The sequence below is a fragment of the Ambystoma mexicanum genome, chromosome 10, assembly GCF_040938575.1.
Source record: "Ambystoma mexicanum isolate Mex_15411 chromosome 10, UKY_AmexF1_1, whole genome shotgun sequence".
NCBI lineage: Eukaryota > Metazoa > Chordata > Amphibia > Caudata > Ambystomatidae > Ambystoma > Ambystoma mexicanum.
Window position 1 is genome coordinate 1579272115 of NC_090932.1, and position 24084 is coordinate 1579296198.

Consider the following 24084-nt stretch of genomic DNA (forward strand, 5'->3'; position numbering starts at 1 on the left):
GAAGGGTAGCTATCACTTCTCTGGTAATACCCCAGATTGGGAAGATTTGGGTACCCCTCCACCTTTGGCCTCCCCTCTCCCGGATTAGGTGGTCTGGGCTCAGGGAATTGGGGAAAGAAGGATGGATGAGTTTGGAGCTGGAAACCTTGTGGATACCTGGGGAAAAAGTTCGGCCCAGGGTTTGGTGAATTTCTGCCCTCCTATGGGAAGTTTGGAGGGAAGTTCTCTGGGTTAGGTGCTTGACTGGATCCCCCCCTTGGGCTGGAGGAGTCCACACATAACCCAGGATGGGTCGGTTTCCCTTGTAGCAGGGACTTACATAGTCAGGGGGGCGGGGGACCCCATTTGTGGGACTACCTCCTTGACTCACTGTCTGTGACTGGCCCGAGGGCCTTCTGGGCTGTGAATTAATTGGTGTAGGCAGGTTTTTAGGCCCCCCCATCTCCATATCTAAAACGGGGGCAACCTTTACCTCTGCCACCTTGGCAGCAGCAGGGGTGCTGTTGGTTTTGGGGGTTTTCTGCGCATTACTTTTATTTTTGATGGGCTTCTGCACCTCATAGATCCGGGTGGCTTGCTCAATGACCCAGTCTAAAGATCTTTTCTCGTGAAAATCTCTCACGAGCTGGGTCATTATGTACTTGGGAAGAGCATGGAAAAATGTGTTGATGAATTCTCTGCTGTCCGTGCGCACCCTTCTGGTGGTCTGCGCAAAGGCACGCTTCAATTCTTGCACGAATTCTTGTGGGGCCTGATCCTCCCCACATTGCAAATTGTAGGCTGCCTTGCGAGCCTCTTGGGGATTTCTATGTACAGAAAAATATTTCAAGATGGCCGCCCTATACGTGGACCATCTTGAATGGTTTTGGTCCTCCAGTCCCGCAAAGAAACTGGAGTATTTAGCGGAGAATGTCCATTTGACGTACTGGATGCAGCTACTGCTGTCCTTCAAATGGAAAGTCTCCATCATTTGCTCATAGAGCTCCAAGTGTTCCCAAACAGAATACTTGGCGTTCTTATGATAAGGCGTGATAACACTCCTGATTGCCTTAATCTGTTTTAAGGTGTCCTTAAGCAAGGCCCTTTTCACCTTATTGGCCTTTTTGGTTCGGGTAACCCTGGCCATTCATCCTCTGATTCAGAAGCACTGCTCCCAGAGGTGCTGTCGGATCTTCCAGGTTTTCCAGGATTCTGCGAGCCTGGGAATAGCTGGCAGAATGTGGGGACCTGGTCTCCTGTGTCCTGTGACGCTCAGAGGAGTCTTCAGATCCCTCCTTGCTACCAGGATTTAATGGGCACCCCCCCCCACTGACCTAACTGGGCAGAGGTTTTCAGGATGCCCTTAGTGGGCCTGCTCTCCTGGGGTTCCCCACTAAATTGCACTGTACTTAGGTGCCCATACCCGGATACCCGCCCATCCATTCCTGGGTGGTACTGGCCTCTGAGCCCCATCCTTTTGGCTGGATAGTAATTTGCCATCCCTATGGCCCTGTGCTCATGTGCGCCAGGGGACATGGGGGTGGCAGAGTCCAGGGACTGGGAGAGATGAAGGCCTCTGGTACTAGGGCTCCTGAGGTTATGCTCAGGCATTTCCCTTTCCCAGCGAACCTCATCTCTATCAGCCCCTGCTCCCTGTTGCAATGCAAGAGCCTGCACTTTCAGTTCCTCAGTTAAGGCCTTAGTAGACTCTATCAGTCTCTCCTGCATGGATACCTGTTGCTAGAGCCTATCATTGTGCTGGCAGAGAGCCTCATTCTCTCTCTGTGCCTCCTGATTGGTCCTGGAGTACTGGGCCAGTCTTTGCTGCAGGAGGGTTACCTCCTGAGTCCCATCCCTACTGGCCTGCTCTTTTCTTGCCAAAGCCTCTTCCACCCTCCTGGTGTGCTCTAACAGGTTCTGATGCTCTTTTTGGAGGTCACCCAGCCCCTGGAGGGCCAAGTGATTTTCTTCAGTTTTTCTTTTTAAATGGCAGACTTCCTGGCCTAAGGTGTCCCTTTCCTGACTAAGAGTCTGCATCTGTGCCGCCAGGTCGTCCCTTTGCCTTTGAAGGGCACCAGCTTTCTGGCGCTCCTGATCAAACTCTGCCTGGGTATCCAGGTCTTTCAGGATCAGTTTATTGCTCTCTGCCTTTTCCCTATCTAGGTGGCTTTGCAGGGTGACTACCTGCTCAGCACATGCCCTATTGAAATTTAATTGTTGCTCCAGCTTTTTCTGGCTCTGCAGTAGGGAGTCCAAACCTTCTTGGTACTCCTTCTGCAAGGCCAGAAATCTGGTATCCTGGTCAGACTTTTCCTGTTGCACGATACACATGCCCTCTTTGATTTTAATAAGATACTGTCTGCTCTCATTTTCTGACTCCTGGCTTCTGTGCATCCTCTGCTCAGAAGAGACCAGGTCAGGTTGGGCTTTCTCTAACACGATCTGTTGCCTATTTGCCAGATCTTGGCCTTCAGCACATTTGTCCTGCATGGCTCCCATATATAAATACAAATATGCCGCTATCCTAACCATCTTGTCGTGTTCATCTTTAGCTTTAGGAGCCATGTATAGTTCACTCAGGGCCACATGTAAGGGACCCTGATCTCTCCAGATATCTAACCCAGTTGCAGTGACCTGTTGCGTGATTGCCTGCAACCACGCATCCTGGCCCTGCTCAATCCATTCACCTCTCACAAATAGCTTATGTAAGAAGTGCTCTCTGGCTATTTTGATGTCTACCAGTGTCGTCATTCTGGAATTTGAGTTCCATCCTGACTTACAGAAGTTTGTATTTTATTTTGCAAAACAGACTGTTTCCTTAGAGCGTTCCTTTGAGGGGTGCTTTCACAGTGTAAAACAGCATGGTGATCTAACCGGATATGTGTATCTGGTCAGTTGGCACACTGTATTAAGCTGCACAAGTGGTAAATCTAACCCAGAATATCCCGGCTCCGAGCCCCCACTTTGTAAGCGGATTCAATTCAACACTACAGCTAAGTCAATGCCTAGTCTGGGATGCTGAGGGAAACCCTTATTGATATATTTTTATGTCCAGTTCGTTTACTCTGGATGACTACCCTTATATAACACCCCTCTCTTAGAATCCCCCTGACCCCACTGAGCCAAGAAGTAGGTTTGTTTTGCAAATTAAAAGGTTTATTTGAAAATTAAACAATTTATATCTATCACACTTTTATAGTAAAATAATATTTAATAGCACACTTGTGAGGATGATAGTGATCAACAATGGATAATGTTACAGTGGTACACTCTTTTTGATGGCTTAGAAGTGAGATAGAGAGGATAAAGTAGCTGAGAATGCTTTTATGGCTTCAAGGACAATACAATGATGAATGAAAATTCAGTACAGAAAATAAACTTCATATGACTTCAACAAAAGACAATGTAATCACTTTTCTTTGACAATTCATCCCCCCACCCCCTTTATGCAAGGTAAAGAGATGGAAGGAAAACACACAGTTCTCAGGAATGCAATCAAATATAATTCAGTTCCCCCCTAGCAAGCTTAGAGGAAAACAGGTAGGAGTTTTAAATACAGGCAATATACTTTGATGTGGTATGCAAAGAAGTGAGAAATATGCTAAAAATGCTTTTAATTCCCTAATAGGGGGTTCAGGGTGAGTGAGAGATACTAAACATTAATTCAGGATCACTTTAGCAATGCTCTATGAATGATTGTCAGGTTGCACACGAATTTCAGCAAGGAAAGCAAGGACAAATATTTCTACACGTGGTGGAAATTAAACAAAATGTCAAATCGCAGCAAATTTAGCTGCGTGCGTCGAGCGCAATTACAGAGGCACTATAAGGGGTAGCAAGTCGGTTTTAGGTTCGTTGGAAAGATTAGAATCTTAGCTTTAAGAAGACAGTTAAAACTCGCTCCTAAGGTTCCGGAGATACGGCCGATTTAGTAAAGGTATTTTTTCGGATTTGAAATTTTAAAGCTCAGAATGACAGATGACAGTTTTCAGTTTTAAAAATGACAGAATGACACGATTCTAGGAGGCAGTTCTAATAGGCTAAAATAGTTTGGATTAGATTATTTTAAACTAAGAGATTGGTTTTGGCACAGTCCTGACTGGGTACTCACACTATAATTTAGACAGGAATGCGGCTTCGTCACCGATCGGGTCAGGATTGGCTGGACTTCTGCTAGCAGTTCTTGCTATCTGGTCTCTGGCTCTCTCTGGTTCCGGATACAGCACTGCTTTCTGGTTACTGCCACAGGTTCTTGCAAAAGTTCTTGGCAAAGAATTCAAACAGCTTGCCCGGCTGTTGAATAGTTTGTTTGGTTTTGAGGCCTGCTGAAGAGGATTCAGCTTATGGATTCAGGCCTCTCTGCTACAAATTCTGGAGTTAATTTCTGGTCTGTGGAGATTGATGGATTTGAAGTCTGGATCTCTGGATGTGAAGTCTGAAGTCTCCCGGCAAAGTGTCCCGCAAGAAAGTGAAAAGTGAATGTCTCTACCTGGGTTTCAATGTTCCTTTTATGTGTTTTGAAAATGAGTGTGTGCCTGGGCCTAGCTAAGCCTGCCCCTCTCACTTATCATTGGCCAAGCCTTCCTCTCTCCCTTGATTGGGGAAAAGAAATGGAGTGTCAGAGTGAGGCTGTAGGTTTTATGGTCAGAGGAACCTCCCCTTGTCAAATTGCACACAAATCTATTTCTGACCCAAATACATATTTATATATGTACCATTTTTCTAATATTATAGGTCCAGTTAACATATTTTCTGTAGCACCAAAGCATCCGATCCCTGTCTTTGTACGATGTTGTGTCCACTATGACAGAATTCTCCCCTTTTCATCCAGATAACGACCTCTAAACCTTTCCAGATTTTACACACATGTGCACCAGGGATATGGGTTCCAGATGATAAAGTGTCAGATGTTTAACATGCACATGCATACATTTGGAGTAACAACCTTTTTTCCGCTACTATCCCCAAGAACATACCACAGGGTCCTAACACCTCTTAAAATGTGCACAGAAAAATCACAACAATGATGATGTTATTTATATAATTTTGACAAGTCCGCACTGTGAATTATCCATCTTTTTAAAATCATGCTCTGGCCCCAAAGGGGTGTGGTTTGCCAAAGCACATGGTGGAATTTCTGGTTTATCCACTTCCCCCAAGCTCAGCTTGCCCTCACAGGCACTGCCCCTCCCAGTTTCTCCCAAGAGGAAGCCTTTTTACGACCCCCCCAATATAACATTTGCCTGAGTCCAGGACAGGGCTTTGTTTAGTTTTCTGTAGTCCCCAGGTGCCACTCCCCTAATTCAATCAGAGAGGTGTCATCTCCTTTTGGCAGGGGCAGCAGGATGCAGCCAGGCCTGGGAACACAGCTGCTGAATTCGCTCTCCTGTCGGGGGTAGTTGTCAGGCAGAATTCAGCTAAATGTCGCTTTAGTTCCCAGTTTTCTACATTCAAATCCAACTTACAATTTTTGCACATGCAGCTAGAATGCTGATTCTAAGTTCAAAACTATGACATTTAAAGAATTGCAACCTATGTGACACTCACAAGTAGGTCACTCATTTATTCTAAACATTTTGATTTTAGTGGCTTTAAACCCAAATTCGCTTAAACTGCTGACATCCCCAGCTATTTTTTATATATACATTAAATAATTACTTCCAAGTCATTTCAGAATACAGTTTTACATTTTTCCACCTCTTAGCAAGTCTTTCCTTGGCCTGGTTTGGGTTCATTTTTTCAGTTTTACACAAAAGTCTGGTGGTTTTAAAACGCCGGCTTTCTGATAGTGGTGAGCACCAGTATTGCATCCATTTTGACATTAAGAAAATGAATTCCCCACAGTTCTGGGTTGCTTTTGGCAATCAGCATTGCCATTCCCAATGGTGTCAGGCTACTGTGTGTGTAGCCCAATGGTGGTTTTAGGCAATGCCCTCCTGTGCTCACAACATAGACAAAAATGGGTGGCAGCCTATTCTTCATGTTTTCCCTGTGCACTCTCTGGGGAGTTCTGGCCATCATGATGTTTTCAATGCCAGTAATGCACAGTTTTATGGTAGGGCTTGGATGCATGGGTAAAAACATCCCACATGATCAGCTTGTACTGCAGATGCACAAACCCAACAGGGACTGTGGCAGGCCAAAGATCCAACAATGAAACAGGCCATTGGCAGAGCAAGAACAATTGAACTTGGGAAGAAAATGCATGAAAGCTGTACAACAAGAGACATCTACAGAGTAGAAGAATATGATGATAATGGTGATGGCCTTACTGTCACCCTGGTAAGAAAGGGTTTGACGCCTGTGAGGAGTGAAAAACAATTGTTATTGACAGAATGAAAAAAGAGTTCAGACAGTGGTTTTCCAATGAGAATGAACGTCCCCAATCGAGGTGTGGATGAACGGCACACTGAAGTAGCGAGAGGGAGTGTCCTGCTACCATTGCTGAATGTGATAGGTGTGGCATTGTGGGCATTATGGGAGAGCCTGTAAGAATCCCAGAGCTAAGGGACGCAACACCATAAAGGACCTAGAAGAGGTTGGAGGACCCAGCAGTCTCCACACTATCATTGATGCAGTAGGAGGAGACACTGTATGCATCCTTACATTTGAACCCTGGGAGAATGTCTTGGTAAACAAAGTCCCGCAAGAGGTGATGGTGTACACTGGTCTGCCCTACATTATGGTAGATGTGGCTACATTTCAGAATGTATTGGGTGATTTCACACAAGATTTAAAAGTCTCAAATGTGATGGCCACAGCCCCATAGATATTCTTGTATTCAAATGGGTGAACCTCTAGTTTGGGAGCATAGGTTGGGATGAACAAGCTGCGTTACAACTTAAAATTCATTCGGGAGAAGAAAAAACCATATTAAATGTCACAACTCAAACTTTTTCAAGCAATTTCCTCAGGTGTTCAATGACACAATTGGCAAACTCTGAGAATTTAAACACTGTATTGTCCTGAGAAGAGGAGCAAAGCCAATTGTACATATAGTGATGAAAATTCCTGTTGCCATGAAGGATGCACTACAGAAAGTATTGGAGAAGCTCTGCATACAGGACATCATAGTGACGATTGAGTCTTCTGATCCGTTGTCTCTTATTGTCATTGTTCAGAAAGGTGATGGTTCAATACGTATGTGTGTGGATCGCAGAGATCTCAATTCCAACATTTGGGTGGACAGGTATCCCCTTCCCAATATTCCTGAATTTTTAACAATGATGAGACCAGCCAAACACATCACCACATTGGATTTGTTATCTGCTTACCATCAAGTAGTATTAGATGAAGATTCTAAACATCTAACATCCTGTGTGACACCTTTGTGAGTGTACAGATATAAACGCATGCCTTTCAGATTAACTTCGGCTACTGCAGTCTTCCAGTGACTCATGCAACCATTGTTTGGAGAATTAGAAGGGGTGTATTTTTTTGAAGATGACATCTTAATAGCAACATCTGCGGAAAAGAAACATGATGCAAAGCTTCTGGGGGTTTTGAAAGTAATCAGTGAGAAAGAATTCACTCTCAAAATAGAAAAGTGCAAAGTGAAAGGACCTATGACATCTTATCAATGGCAAAGGCATCAACCAAAAAAAAGAAGTGGTGGAAACGATAATGAGAATTCCCATTCCCACTAACAAGGGCCAGCTTAGGTCCTTTATGGGGTTAACCGGGTACTACTCTAAGTTTATCCCTTGCTTCATGGAAAAAAAACAGCACACAAGGATGCTGATGAAGAAGAACACAACATTTGAGTGGTCTGACATTTGCCAGGAAGAGTGAAGATCATAAGAGAAGATGTCAGTAAAGTACCAACCCTCCCAATGTTTAATACTGTTGCTACCAGTATAATCACAGTTTATTCCAGCAACGTGGGATTGGGGGGGGAGTGCTTGCACAAGCCCAGGAAGGTAGAGAGGTAACCATTACTTTTAGCTCTCGGGTGCAGAACAAAACTACTCCACCATTGAGAAGGAGGTTTTGGGTGTGAAGTGGGCGTTGGAGCATTTTAGGACACTTATTTGGGGGATGCCCGTTATAATCAAGATGGATTACAAATCCACATAATTAATTCCAAAAGCCCACATTTGGCTTCTCTGGGAACCCGCAGGTGGATGATGGAGATCATGCTATTACAATGCCAAAGTTGTGTATACCCCAGGTAAGGGAAACGTTATCGCGGATTGCTTCTCCAGATTACCTTGGGCTGATGAATCTGGGCAGGAGATGGAAGAGTGTGAGGAGAACATTATTGCCAAAGTTCAGCCAGGACTAGCAATGGAAGATTGGATCAGAGAATCAGCGTAAGACACTGAACAGTGTTTTCTCAGACAAGCTCTTCATGAATGTTGGAAGAGCGTGGGGAATGCTCTTCTGGACTTTGACCAGATTCGTGATGAGATTGCTGAAAGCACCGAGTGTGTGGTGAGAGGAGGTTGCATAATTCCACCAAAGTCCTTGAGGGGGAAGATTCTCAACTTGGCATATGAGATGCACTTGGGAAGGAATCTCACTAAGAGAAGAGTCAGACAGAATTATTGGTGGCCGGGGATGCTGAGTGAAGTCTTAGACCTAGTGAGGTTGTGCCAGGCGTGCGCCATCAGCGACAAGTCCAAAAAGCTCCCAGTAATTATTCACCCCTCGCAATGCTTGACGTTTCCTCAAAGGTTTTTGCCCGTATGCTGCTTGATGATCACTGGACATGGGCCAATGAGGCTAAATGTATTCCATTTAACCAGACTGGATTCAAACGTGGCCTAAACACGACGACCAACTGTCTTGCTCTCTGCACTGTCATCCAGCAGGCATGGCTGATTTGAAAGTGCCCTGTATATGTGACTTTTATAGATAACAGTGCAGCCTTCAACAGTGTAAATCGAAACAAGCCCTTAATGGTAATTGTTATTTCTATGATGTGTTCTATCTGTGCTTGTGTTGAAAAGCCATTGTAAAACTTCTCTGTAACACTGGTTCATAAAATTAAATTAATAAAAATACAAATGTAGCACCTCTTCCACCGGTGCAAGTTTCGGGATCTGCGTGGAAGAAGCTGGCGATGGATTTTTCAGGTCCCTTTGAAGGTATGGAGCTATGCAACGTGTACAAAGTGGTCCTCATTGATTATACGTGCAAGTGGCTGGAGTGGTGCGTCATGGAAGAATGTGTGACAGACACAAAAATCGTGAAGTACCTGGAAACTTTGTTTAGCAGAGAGGGGGGCCCAGAGGAACTGGTCACTGACAATGAGGTGCAGTTTCTCTCGGAGAGCATGCATAGGTTCTTGAAGGATTGTGGGATCACACAAATACCTAAATCCTTATATCATCCCATGGCTAATGGCCTTGTCGAGTGCATGAACGACTTCATGAGAGGATGATTCAGTTGGCTGTAGCAAACTCACTACCCTGGAAGGAGACCATAAAGGAGTCACTGAATGCATATAGAATGACGCCTCATTCTGTGACTGAAAGTGAACCTTTTGTCATGATGAGAGAAAGAGTGCCGTGTAGTAGGATGAGTCCTAGAAAGAAGGGTTAAGAAGGTGGGCATTAATGAGATCCTTCGGAAAGGGAGGGAGAAGCAGGAAAAATACAAGGACCATTATGACTGTGTCAAACCTACCTGTGAGGTTGAGTTCAAGAAAGGAGACCGGATCAGAGTTCGAGAACATCGAAAAGTGATGCAAGGAATGTCTAAATTCAGGAAACTACAGAGGATTGAGATCGTAGGGAGGAAAATGGTGGTGCTGGAAGATGGCAAGGTTTGTTTGTTTGATGACATTGTTCATACTTCTGAGAATGTTTCTGGGTCTATGCCTGACTTGGAGATGCTATGAGATGGTGACAGATCATGAAGTTCACATTTTCAGAGAGAGGAGATGCAAGCTGGTTATTTGCAAGCTGGCTTTCGGAGATATGAGGTGCAAGCTGGTTGTTCTGGGTCACCAGCCCGGAAAATGAAGATCCAGCCCAACTTCAAAAATGGTTTTGTGTATTACTGTACTGTATCCTTTGTTCTAAACCCTCCTGCTCTTTCCCAGCCTCCTCCCTTTCTCTTCCCTCTCTTTCCTTTGCCCCCGCATTACTTGGGGGGGGGGTGTTAAGGTGTTCTGCTGCTTTCCCTTGCCATTCTGGAACATCCCCAAGTTCGGGAACAACATGTGCGAGCAGTTGAGAGAGAAGCTGAGTGAGCTGTACCACAGTGACTCCCCGGTGCACGGGGGTCTCTTTCCCACCATTAAACCATACGTATATTAACTTCCTTCTGCCTCATCTTGTGTTTCCCCATGACACACATGTAACTTGATGCAATGTGAGACATGTCTAGTGTTGTGATGGTGGGCGTGTGTATTAGATGAGGTTGCAGTGTTATTGTGTGTAGGGTGGCCTTGGTAAATCCCTACCATAGGATGATTAGGTGTGTATGTGAATGCAAGTGGTGTGTGTATGTGTTTATGAGTGTTGGTGCCAGTGTGTGTGTGCCCTTGGGTAAGAAGGGAGGTTGACTGTGTCTGTATTCCTATTTCATGTCTGTGAGGCTGCATACTGAGTGTGTGTGATGTAATAGTAAATTAGGACATGAGTGTAATGTGTATGTGTGAATGTCGGAATTCTCTATTTTAGGAGTTCTACTGGAAATCAGTTGTGATGATGAAGCTTGTATGGTGGGCACTGCTGACTCCTCCTCTTTGAACTTAATAAAGAGGTTGTATGGATGACCTATGTGATTTATCTGAGGCTCTGCAAGTATCTTTGTATAAAACACAAAACACTTGAAATTCCATACAGAAACTTTAGTTAAGTGGAAGTTAAGGTGATCAATTTATCGCAACAAAAACCTTGAAACTCAACGGGTTTGGAACGTGATGACCAGCTTATCTCTGCGCCCCCACTGCAAAGCCTATAAGCACATACATGATATAACAGAAGGGATTCATATTGAGATACAAAATTACATCAAGGGGAACTTTACCTGGTAACCCTGTGAATTTAACTGCTCAATGCCACACCACACAGACCCCCAACGCACACACACACAAATACACACTGACCTCCAAACACACTGCCCCCACACACACTGCCCCAAACATAGACATTGCCTAACACACACTTCCATACACCCACTACCCATACATACAAACCCACAGCCCAAACACCAATGCACCCACAGCCCTTAACAAAAACGCTGAACATGATGCACACTGCGCCATGCAGTGCTCTACCCCACATACTGCATAAAGCATACTGACTCCACACTGCCCCACAGCACTGTCCCACCCAACGCCCACCCTGCTTCCACGCATACTGTCACTTCCCCACACGCATTGTCATTTCTCCTACATGCACTGCTATGCTCCCCATACACACACACTTCCCCCACAAAGTACTGCCCCACTACGGACACTCTGCCACTCCCCCATACACTGATCACCACACATACTGCCCCATATACACACATTGCCCTCACATACTTCCACACAACCATTGCCTATACACACACATACTCCCACCCACCCACTGGGCAAACACACATGTACCCACTGCCCACTAACACAAACATGGCCTATATATCACACTGCCCCCACGCACTGCTCTCCCACACACACTTTCCCAAATATACTAACCCCACACAGTGACCCACCACACATGCCCACCCTGCTCCCATGAACACTGCTTCAATGCACACTGCCCCACCCACACACACTATTCCCACATACGCACACACACTCATACAAACACAGTGTCCCCACAGATGCACTCAACGCCCACACACACCCACACTCCTTCCGCACACCCACTACCATTAAAAACACTGCCCCTACATACACTGCCCCACACACACCAGACACACACACTACGTACAGACAGTGCCACACACACTTCCCCCCACAAACACATGCTGCCCTCCCACACACACACATAAAACACAAATTGCTAGTTCCCCACACACACTGCTACTTCCCCCACACATACACATTTCCCCCAGATGCCATGCCCCAATACACAGCCCCCAAACACACTAACCATCAAAAACACTGTTCATCACCACTCATTGCCCAAACACACATGCACAAACCACAAACACTGCTCATACAACACACACTGCTCTCCCACACACAATTCCCCAAACATACTGACCCCACACAGTGCTCCACATTGCCCCCACACACCCACCGTGCCCCCACACAAACACTTCACTTACAAACACTGCCACTTCCCCCACACTAACTGCCACTTCCCCCACACATGCGCTGCCCCAATAAACAGACCTAGCCAAACACACATTGCCCCCCGCACACACACACATTTCCAGCACACAGTTCAGACACCCACTGCTAATACATACACACCCACCCACTGGCCAAGCACACGTGCTCACTAAAACAAACGATGCTCATACAAGACACACTTCACAACCAAACTCACACACTGATCTCCCTCACACAATTCCCCAAACATACTGACCCCAAACAGTGCTCCACCACATTGCCCTATCACACACACTCAACGTGCACCTGAACGCCTTATGGCGTACCAGCCCTCCTGCGCCTTTCGGTCAAAGGATCAGGAACAGTACAGGGGAAGACAACTAAGTGAATGACAGCGTTCTAGGAAGAGGCTCAGGGAATATCCACCCAGACTAGTTGTAAAATGACAGCCTAAGCAAATCAGAACACTTTCATCAGACATTACCACTTGAACTTCGAAATCAAACTCTTTTTGTGCATGTGTGTTGAGTTCCTGGGCTCCGGTAATCACATGGAAGGAGGAACACCGGTATCTGAATAATGCATTGGTGATGAGCTGTGTAAGCAGCATACTTGGTCGTCTTCAAGTAATCTACTTGAAGACGACCGATTTCTACTTCAATGGGCTCAGTCATCTTGTATTTGGTATTCCTCAAAAGTAAGTATTGGGACGTGGAAGAGAGCCGCAGAAGTAATGTCCTGATTAGTTACTGGTAATCTTTACTATTCCATGTCACAGTACCTAAAACCCATCTTTCCGACCCTGGAATGTGATGAAGTGATCGATGGTGGGGTAAAGTTATTAATTGAGTCATTGTGTGTACTATAAGATCGATGGGTTAGGAGGAATAATGACGATTGCCCGCAATGCACCTTTTAAATTTCCACCAAAGTTTCGGGGATGCAAATGTTAAGTAAATTAATGTACAAACTAGTGCACGTTTCTATTTAGGGCACTACAGGAGTCTGAATTCCTGTCTGTCCCCAGCGCCATGATGGGCCAAGCATGAAAGAAAGAGCCTACCCACCGACAACACTGAACCGCCCACTAAGACATGGTGGCCCTCTGGCATCCCGCTCCTATCGCACCATCAAGTATGTGCAACTCCATCCACCACTTCCCTCCACTTTCTCTTCCCACACCCCACTCTATTACCTGGCCTTCCCTCAAAACCCCCTGCTTCATCATTATGACCATCTCCATACTCAACCCTCCCTCACCACCTCACCCCCGTTTGTCCCAAAGCCCATCTACCCCAATTCACCACCACAACCTCATCTATCCCCCTATTGTTGAAACCTCCAGCGTCATCGACATTGCCATATGGAATGCAAGATCTCTCTGTAACAAGACTGCCGCTGTTCTGGTCCTGTTTGGACGTCAAACCTTCAATTCCTATGCATCACTGAAACTTGGATCCCCCCTTCAATTCAACTGTTCCTGCATCGCTCACTTCCTCCTCCTCTTCCTTCACTCACTTCTCCCGCTCCTCTGGACGTGGAGGCGGCATTGGTCTTCTCTTTCACCCAAGTGCCTTTCCACCCCCTGTGCTACACCTCTTACAGTCTTCCCCTCTTTCGAATATATTTTTCTAAAATCTTCACCTCCCCGCATACCATATAATTTCTCATCATTTACCATCCACCCGGCCCCCTTGCATCCTTCTATGATGATATTGGCCACCTCCTCAGCCTCGTCTCCCCCAGCCCCACACCCCTAAACGTACTTGGTGACTTTAACCTCCACCCACCAAACCTCCCCCCTCTTATCTATACTCGACTCTTACCTTCTTACCCCTCTCCCTACTTCACCCACTCACTCTTCCGGCGGCTCCACTCTCAACCTTATCTTTGTCTCTTCCTTCTTCGCCTCCTCGGTTTCTAACCTCCCCAACTATCTATCTAACCACTCCTTACTCTCCTTCTCCCTCACTCCTCCTGTCTTTCCTTCCCCTCCTCCCTCATCCTCCATCTCTTTCTCCCGACGTGACCTCTGTAACTTTAACCCCTCTCATTTAGATGATATCTGTGCCTCCTCCCTCCTCCTTCTCACTCACTTTTCTCCTCTCTCTGCAAATGATGCTTTGTCCACCTTATCCTCTTCCCTCTGCTCCAGTCTTGACCAACTATACCCTCTCACTGCCTTCCGCCCCTCCCGCAAACCTGCCCAACCCTGGCTCTCCTCACACCTTTTATCCATGCGCTGCCTTCTCCGACGCCTTGAAAGACGCTGGCTTAAACAGCGTTCACTAGACAACCAAGCCTCCTACTTCTCTTACCACACCCTCTATGACACCTGCCTCAACTCGGCTAAATGATCCTACTTCTCTAACCTCCTCCATTCTCAATCTTCCCATCCTCGCCAACTATTCCAAACTTTGACTCGCCTTCTCTCTCCTCCTACCCCTGACCACTCTGTTGCCTCTCCTCTATCACCCACTGACTTCGCAAACGTCTTCTCCTCTAAGATACTCACCTTACGCCAAAACATTCTATGTTCCCCCTCTTACTCGCCCCCTTCCCCATCTCCCACTACCCCATCCTCCCACATGTCTAACTTCACACCAGTCTCTCCTTCTGAGGTTCCCTCCTCCTGTCCAAAACTCACACTACTGCTGCCCCCTCTGACCCTCTCCCCACCTCTCTGATTCCCAAAATCTACTCTCTCCTTATACCTTACCTCACCTCCTTTTTCAACATCTGTCTCACTACCGCAGCCTTTCCCTCAGCCTTTAAGCATGCAACTATCACCCCTAACCTGAAAAAACCCTCTGCTAACCCCTCTTGGGTTCCAACGTTCGCCCCATCTCTCTTCTACCCTTACTCTCTAAGCTCCTTGAACACCTCATCTACTCCCAACTCTCTGCATTTGTCTCCAACCTCTCTCTCCTCCCCCTACTCAATCTGGGTTTCACCCGAAACACTCTACTGAAACTGCTCTCACCTCTGTTCTTAACCCCCTCCTCACCACAGGCTACTCTAAACACTCTTCTGTTCCTTATCTCCTCGACCGCTCTGCCACCTTTGACACTGTTGATCACCCCTTACTTCTAGACACTCTCTCCTCCTGTGGTCTAAAAAGCTCTGTCCTCAACTGGCTCTCCTCCTATCTATCCAATCACTCCTTTGCAGTCTTCTGGGACGGCCACATCTCCCCTACCCACTCCCTCGACTTCAGCATCCCCCAAGGTTCTGTGCTTGGCCTTTTTCTCTTCTCGCTATATACCTCCTTCCTAGCTCCAATCATCTCTTCCTTTGGTGTCTCTCACCACTTCTACACAGATGACACCCAACTCTTCCTCTACTTCTCTTCCTTCACTCCCGACATTCACCTTAAACTCTCTTCCTGTCTCACGGCTATCAATTCCTGGATCTCCTCCCACTTTCTCACCCTAAACACTGATAAAACTGAAGTTTTATTCCTTCCTGCCTTTGCCCTCACCCCCCCTCCTTACAATCTATTTCCCCACTCGTAACTCCGCATCTCCGCCTCAGTCCACAACCTTGGCCTCCACTTTGATTCAAACCTCTCCTTTACTCACCATATCTCTCTTACCTCCCGTGCTTGTCGCTTCCATCTCTATAACATTCGCAAAATCTGATATTTCCTTACTTTTCACGCCACTAAACTCTTAATATCTTCTCTAATCTTTTCTTGACTCTTCTACTGTGCAGCTCTACTTGTTGTCCTCCCCGCCACCTTACATCTAGCCCCCCTCAAATCCCAATACCATTCTGCCATCCGTTCTCTCTGTTTTCTCTCTCCGCACGACTCCATCTCCTCTTCTCTCTCCTCACTAGGCTGGCTTTCTTTTCACTCTCAACTCAAATTCAACTTCCTCTGCCTCGTCTTCAAATCTCTCTACGATCTCGCCCCTCCCTACCTTTCCTCCCTCCTCTCATTCTACTCTCCCTCTCGCCCACTCCGTTCTGCTGATCACTTCCTACTTACTGTCCCACCAGCACCATGCGCACCATCCCGCTTCTGCTCCTTTCAGCTCCTTGCTCCACTCCACTGGAATTCTCTCCCTCTCCCTATCCGCTCCATCACCACATATTCATCTTTCCCCAACTCCTTAAATCCCACCTACTCTAATCTCCCACCTGACAGTTCTCTACTATTTCCTTCAACTTCTCTATCCTACTCATGTTTTATTCTAATGATCTTGGCAAATTGTTCTGCATATTGTTCTCGTTATTTGACTGATGAAATGACTGAAATGATTAAAGCACTATATAAAATTCAATAAATACAAAATACAAAGAGTGGCAGAAGTAGGACATTCTGGTTGTGACTCTATGTGAATCGAGAATGCCTTCTAAGATGCACCAGTGTGGAAAGAAACTGCTTGGGCAAAGAATTTCCGAATGTTGTTTCCGTTTTGAGCATGCAGGTGTTTTTCCCACTTGGCACATGCGAGTGAGAAATAACTTTCATGAATCGGGGCCAATATATTCAATGTTTAAAATGTGTACTGCAGAAACATTTAACAAACAAAGAAAACAAATACAGAGCATATATACAACCAATATCATGAACTGTAATTAGATCACACCTTTTCTTTTAATGACATGAGATCTTCCATACCAGAATTGGAAGCATGTTTTTCCATCTGTGTTCAAAGAGAATTTTTTATTTTTTTAAATAGTAAAATAGTGGCAGAAGGCGTATGAAATAGAGGAAAGGAATAAAGGAGGGGTGTATGGGAGTACTGCCAATTTTCTATTGGTGGATATTAGTTTATGGAAGTGATAAAAGGCGAAAAGGAAGGACAGGAACAGGATAACAGGAGGCTACCCAATCTTAACAAGCATTGGTAATGCCAAAGTTTTGGGCTTTTGTGTAGGCATCGGAAAGTCACTTGGCAGGCACTGCCCACTGGTATTAACTGGCCATTGATGGTAACCATTGTAAAATGTTGTGAGTACCCGGGCATCTAATATCAGTGCCTGGAAAATGCCTAATACATATGCAAAAGGCAAAGCATGTTGGCTTTGCCAAAGCTTATTTTTAACTGGACTACAGTGAAGGGCATGCATAGTGCTTAAAAATCAAGTGGCTGAAAGCAGACCTGGTTAAGACATTTTTATTACACCATTTGCAGGTTTACAGCTACAATGAAGTCATTAAGACTTCAGAAGAACACTGGCAGGCACTTTGAGTGCAAAGTTTGATGGTAAGGCTTTATTAAAGTGAGCCCAAAGAGTTCCTACGAGGAGGTGTTTTGGGTAGGAAGGGGCAGGATCTGGGTGGGAATGGCCACAGAGATTAGCATGGCCCCATGGGCCGTCAAAGGGTGGGCAAATAACCAAACAACACCTTCACGCTGTGTGTCCCTCCTCATATGTCATTTCTCCCTACCTATACTCTACCTATCAGCTTATGGGTGCGCCACCTAGTAGCCAAACTAAAATTGTTAATATTTAGAGCAGGTTGATGCACGTGTGAGGGATAGAAGAGTGATACGATTATTTTTCTTTCGGAAAACCGATGAGTCTATTTCCCCAAACTGTGGAAACCCAAAGTTGTTATACTGAAATTATTATTTTCATTAAAAGAATAGAAAACCGAATAGATTGCATCCAATATTTTACAGCCGAAATAATGACTCACATAACCAATTAACCCGTGTTATGACATTGCTACTAATTTGTAACCTTTGTCTTATGTTTAACTTGCAATCCCGGCAGCCTTTGCATCCAACCTACTATGGAGCTGCAAGGATTCTCCAGTACTGTTTAGCTCATGAAACCCATCGAATGGTCTTACCTTCCTAGTCGGATGGCCATGGGTCCGGCCAGCAGCGCCCCTATGAAGCCGCCGAGAGGATACACAGACACAATGATGGACCAAATGAGAGTGATGATGGAGCTCTCCAGGACGTTGCCCGTGCGGTCCAACCACGTCTGGTTCACAAACTTCTGGATGTGCTGAAAGCAAGAGAGAAAGAGTTCCGTAGGAATGAGTGTACTCTGACGCTTATGACTCTGCAAGCACCCTCAACACCATTCCACCATTCAAACTTGAGCTCACGAAACGTTCACCTCGCCATGTTTGACAACTGAAACATTTCATAAGTAAACACGTGCCTACTGATGATTGTTCTTTGGGCGCTCATTCGCACTTGGTATTTTGCAGTCTGTTGCATAGGGTGTATTTCCGAAGAAAGAGCACGGGATGCATTATCAGCTATGTGCACAGGGGCGAGTTGAGTGGAGTGTAGAACAAGTGCTGACAATTCCAAAAGGTAATGCAAATGTGTATAGGATATGATGTATTTCGTTCTTTGAGGTTTCCGGAAACAAAGTACCCTCTACATTTACAAAGTCAGATCTTTGCCACTGCCTGATTAATTCCCTGCCCAGCTGTCATTAGACACTGCAGGACCCTAAATATAAATGTTCATGATATCCATGATCCTCTGCAGGGTTGGGAGGATCCGAGCGTGTTTGGTGTCCCAAAGGGAATCTATGTATGTCGTAGACTAGGAAGGAATTGGCTGAGATGTCTTCATACTTCAGGAATTGGCAGGGATTTCTTCATACTTGTCAAAAAAACAAGATGATAATGAAAGCTTGTCAGGGACTGGGCAGAGGCTACTGTCTCTAGGGGAAAAGACTCCTTGAAAGGCAGTCATGAAGGTAGGGATACACATGGACCAGTGTTCGAAGTATACAAAAAGAAATAGTGGAACTATGTTCCCTACTAGCCTGCTCCTGCTCCCCACAAATACCATCACCACGCTACCTCCCCCACACAATACAAACCCTGAAACAAAAAATGCCCGCTGTTGAAGGGAACATTCGGTGCAGTGCAATGAAAGTGCAAGTTTCAACTTCTTCCTTCACCTTTACTTTAAAACGAAACCAGTCCGGAACATTTTAAAAAAAGTATAGGAACAGTACAACTTTATTTTAAAAAGTAGAGGAGCACGGCGCCCAACCGCTCCCACCGTCTCCAACCACTGACAGACACCCTTCAGTCGGAAAATGGAGGATATTGCCATCATCAATTTCGTAAACACTTGCAGAACTGAAATCAGGCCAGATGGAAGGGCACTGTACTGAAACTCAGAGTCCACCATGAAGTACCACAGTCCCTCTGTTGGGACTCCAAAATGGGAGCGTGCAAGTACGCATCCTTCTGATCCACTGCACAGAGCCAGCCGCCCATGAGCCATAACGACCAGACCTGCACCGGTATAATCACCTTGAACTTTTCTAATGGGAGATTAAGGGACTTTGGAGCAAAAGATTATTTGCCTAAAATGAACTGATAACAGACCGTGTTTCTATAGAGCCAAAGGTGCAGTTTTCAAAAGAGTTTCTTTTATATGTTTTTGACTCAAACTCGCTGCCATGATACATAGGGTGCACCTGCCAGATACAAATACACGTGTGCACATCCGAGAGAAGGGGAATTCCATAAATGGAACAATTTCTTAGGATTCCAAAAGACTGGGTTGTGACTGATACTGATTAGGACATGCAGAGAAGAACAAGTTACTTTCTTACCTGGTAACGTTCTTTCGATGGGATGGTCCGACGACGTATTCCATATCTATGACAGGTAATCACCACAGCTGTGCTGCTTCGGAAACTTTTTTCGGCATCTGCATCCTGCGTCGATGACGTCGATGCGCCGTCGTCGAGGACCTCCTCCGATGTCCGACGTCATCCGATGTGATAAGTAGGACGCACAACGCCCGTAGCCTCAGTTGTAGTTTTTTTTCCCCCAGAACGTGTGGCATTAGTCCACTGCCAGTCAGACACAAAGCCTTGCGGAACGTAAGCTGCAATCGCAAAAGAAATTCTGCAGCGGGGAAGGTAGGGAGGGAGCGATATGGAATACATCGTCGGACCATCCCATCAAAAGAACGTTACCAGGTAAGAAAGTAACTTGTTCTTCGAGGGGATTGGGTCCTCCAACGTATTCCATATCTATGACAGACTCCCAAAGCAGTACCAGAGCAAGGAGGAGGGAAAGAATTTATAATCAAAATTTAGAATTGCCTATCAAATAGCAAAGCCAGATCCTGTCCTCGGATGGAATCGAGGGAATAGTGACGTACAAATGTATGTACTGAAGCCCAGGTGGCTGCATCACAGATGTTGCAAATAGGAACACCCCTCTGCAGGGCATTAGATGCAGCCATACCCCTGGTAGAATGGGCCCGCAAGCCAGCCGGTGTGTCTTTACCCGGCAAGCGGTAACACTCCGAGATGGCCAAAATAATCCAGCGAGACAAAGTCTGTTTCGTCACAGCTTGTCCCAAATGCTTTCCAGCGTAACCAATAAAGAGTTGATCGTCCACTCTGACCCGGGACATGCGTGAAACATAAAAGCTTAAAGCTCTCCTAGGATCAAGCCTATGGAGCCTCTCCTCTTCCTTACCAGGATGTGGAGGAGGATAGAACGCCGGAAGAACAACCTTCTGGCTCAAACGAAATTCCAAAACCACCTTCGGAAGAAAAGAAGGACGAACTCTAAGGACAACCCTGTCCTTGTGAAATACAGTGAAGGGTGGCTTAACTGAAAGTGCCTGTAACTCACTCACTCTGCGAGCGGAAGTAACCGCAACTAAAAACACAGTTTTCAGAGTCAACAGCCTCAAAGGGCAAGAATGTAAAGGCTCAAACGGAGCACCCATAAGAAACTTAAGAACAAGGTTTAAATCCCAACCGGGCACCAGGAAAGGTGACGCAGGGAACAAATTAGTGAGCCCTTTCAGAAACTGTGAAATTTAAGGGATTTTAAAGTAGGAACACTCTTCAGACGAGCGCTTAAAGATGGGCAGCGCCGCCAGGTAACCTTTAATGGTACCCACTTGCAAGCCCCTGTGGGCCAAAGAAAGTAAAAAGGACAGAACCATGGGGATGTCACATGCAAAAGGATCCACATTCTGAACTCTGCCCCAGTCGCAGAACGTACGCCAACGGCAACGGTATAGAGACTTTGTTGCTGGCCGTCGGGCCGAGAGCAACACCTCCATCACTTCTTCAGGGAGGTCCCAATCCTTAACCTCAACCTTTCAAAAGCTAAGAGTGAAGGTTGAGGGATCTGACTCTGGATGGAGAACCTGACCCCCCTCCCGTGAGAGCACATCGTCTTGGTAGGGAAGACGACGTGGAGGACAGATGGACAAGTCAAGAAGGTCCGGGTACCACGTCCTCCGAGCCCACCCCGGAGAAATGAGGATCATCTGGGAACCGAACTTCCGTAACCTCTAAAGCACTTGTGGGATGACGGGGACTGGAGGAAACGCGTACAGCAGTGGGAATGACCACTCCACCACAAACGCGTCTCCTAAGGCTCCTTTTGGAGGAAATTCCCGCAAGCAGAACCTTTCGCACTTCCGGTTGACACTGGAGGCGAAGAGATCCACTTGAGGGCTCCCCCAAAGGGCGAAGATCTCCAGGAGAATCTCCTGAGCCAACTCCCACTCGTGAGAGATCGTGCTCTGCCTGCTCAGAGCGTCCGCCGTCACGTTTTCGTCTCCGGCCAGGTGAACTGCCGAGATCAAAACTTCCTGCTGGATGGCCCAGAACTCGAGCTGCATCGCCTCCCTGCACAGAGGAAGTGACCCTGCCCCCCCCTTTTTGTTGAGGTAGTGCATGGCCACTGTATTGTCCGTCAGGATGAGGACATTCTTTCCTCGCACAGTCGGCAGAAAAGCCTTCAGGGCTAGCCTGACGGCCCTCAGCTCCAACAGATTGATATGGAGTCTGGACTCCGACGGAGACCAACGACCGCTGACTGTCAGTTTGTTGGCATGAGCTCCCCATCCCGTGAGAGATGCATCCGTCACGATCGTCACCTCCGGCCAGGGAAGCCAAAACGGAGCCCCCTTCATCAATTTGCCTTCGACAGCCCACCACAGAAGGTCCTGGGCGACCGAGGTCGGCACCTGAACCGGGTCCGACATCCTGCCGGAGGACTGCAACCATTGCATCTTGAGTGCCCACTGCAAAGATCTCATCCGCAGGCGAGCCTCTGGCACCAGAAGAATGCAGGATGCCATGAGGCCGAGCAACCTCAAGAACTTGAACGCTGGGAGCGTCTGGGCATGCTGAAACTTGTGTACCATCTGCTGAATGTGAAGAGCCCTCACCTGGGGAGGAAAACACTGCGCCAGGGAAGTGTCGAGCACTGCTCCGATGTACTGGAGCCGCTGTGTTGGAGTCAAATGGGACTTCTTTAAATTGAGGGAGAAGCCCAGCCTGTGAAGAGAGTGGCAGGTGACGGACAGATGATCCAGGACTTGCTCGGGAGAGTGCGCCCTGATCAACCAATCGTCCAGGTAGGGGTAGACGTGAATCCCCCCTTGCCTGAGATGCGCTGCCACCACAACCATGAGCTTGGTGAAAACCCTCGGGGCGGAGGTCAATCCGAATTGAAGGACCCGAAACTGAAAGTTTGAGTCGCCAACCGCGAACCTCAGGTACTTCTTGTGCTTGGGATGGATCGGCACATGGAAGTAAGCATCCTTGAGGTCGAGATACACCAACCAGCCCTGAAGCTGAAGGGCCTTGAGGACTTGAGAGAGAGTAACCATCTTGAACTTGTCCTTCCTGAGGAGTTTGTTCAAACCGCGCAAGTCCATGATGGGTCTCGATCCCCCGTCTTTCTTCGAAATCAAAAAATAAGGGGAATACTATCCCTTGTTCCTCTCCGCTACAGACACCAGTTCTATGGCACATTTCTCCAGCATGGCTTGAATTTCCTGCGCAAGGAGCGGATCCGGACTCTTCAAAGAGAGGCTCCCTGGTGGATTGTCGTGAGGCCTCTGCCGAAAGGGAAGACAGTAGCTGTGGGTTATGATTTCCAGAACCCACACATCTGAAGTAATGGCACGCCACTCTACAAGATGCTGCACCAGCCTTCCCCCAACCAGCGAACCATGGGACATGGCCTCATGACTGAGTGGTAGCGGCTGCGGCGTTACCTGAGGGCAAAGAGGCAACTGCCCGAGCGGCCTTGGCACCACGGGTACCCTGTCGTCCACCTCTGGTACCCCTGCGTTGGCCTCTTTGACTGCTAGCTCCTCTTGCTTTACTGAAGGACGAGTAATAGCGAAAGGAACCACCCCTCCATTGCTGTCTCCTAGGACGAAAAGGTGGAGGTTGGCGAACTGCAGCGCCCAACAACTTCGCTGCAGCTTTGGAGGTCTGCAACCTCTCAAGACTCTCGTCTGCCTTGCTGCCAAAAAGGTGTTCACCGTCAAAAGCCATGTTGAGGAGCCGGGACTGCACATCAGGAGCAAACCCTGACTTCCGCAACCACGCAAACCTGTGTATCACGGTGCTCGCCGCCATGGACCTGATGACGCATTCAGCCATGTACAAACCCGACTGAACGGACTCACACATGGCATCCTTACCATCCTGGACCATAGCAAGTAAACCATCCCGTTCGTCCCCTTTGGGAATATGTTCAGCCGCTAACGCAACACAGTTTCACAGAGTGTGTGTGAAACGAGACAAGGCACATATGGAGTTGGCCGGCTGAAGCGCCATACCACCCGAAGAAAACACTTTCTTCGCCCAGCCATCAAAACGTTTGTCGTCCCTATCAGGAAGGATGGTAGGGTACAACGCCTGCTTTGCCGGGGCCGTGGCCGCCTGCACCACCAAACTCTCCGGAGTGGGGTGCCTGGTCAAGTAGCAGGGGTCGCTACTGGCTGGACGGTATTTTCGCGACAAGGACCTGCCCACCACTGGGATACTCTCCGGAGCAGTCCAAGCTGCCGCCACCCTTCTCTGTAGAGCCATATGAAACGGCAGTACCGGGTCATTTGGGGGACCAACATCAAGGATGTCCGTGAGATCAACCTGCACAAACTCCCCTG

At 47.0% G+C, this 24084-nt stretch overlaps 1 protein-coding gene across 2 annotated transcripts in view; it reads right to left on the reverse strand.

Annotated features, from left to right (window-relative positions):
- SLC2A11 (solute carrier family 2 member 11) overlaps nt 1-24084 on the reverse strand; it is a 539079-nt gene that overhangs the window by 193064 nt on the left and 321931 nt on the right. For both annotated transcript variants that reach the window (XM_069619918.1, XM_069619919.1), the window contains exon 3: nt 18006-18166. In XM_069619918.1, the coding sequence (XP_069476019.1) occupies nt 18006-18166 (161 nt within the window). The remainder of the gene's footprint in view (nt 1-18005; nt 18167-24084) is intronic.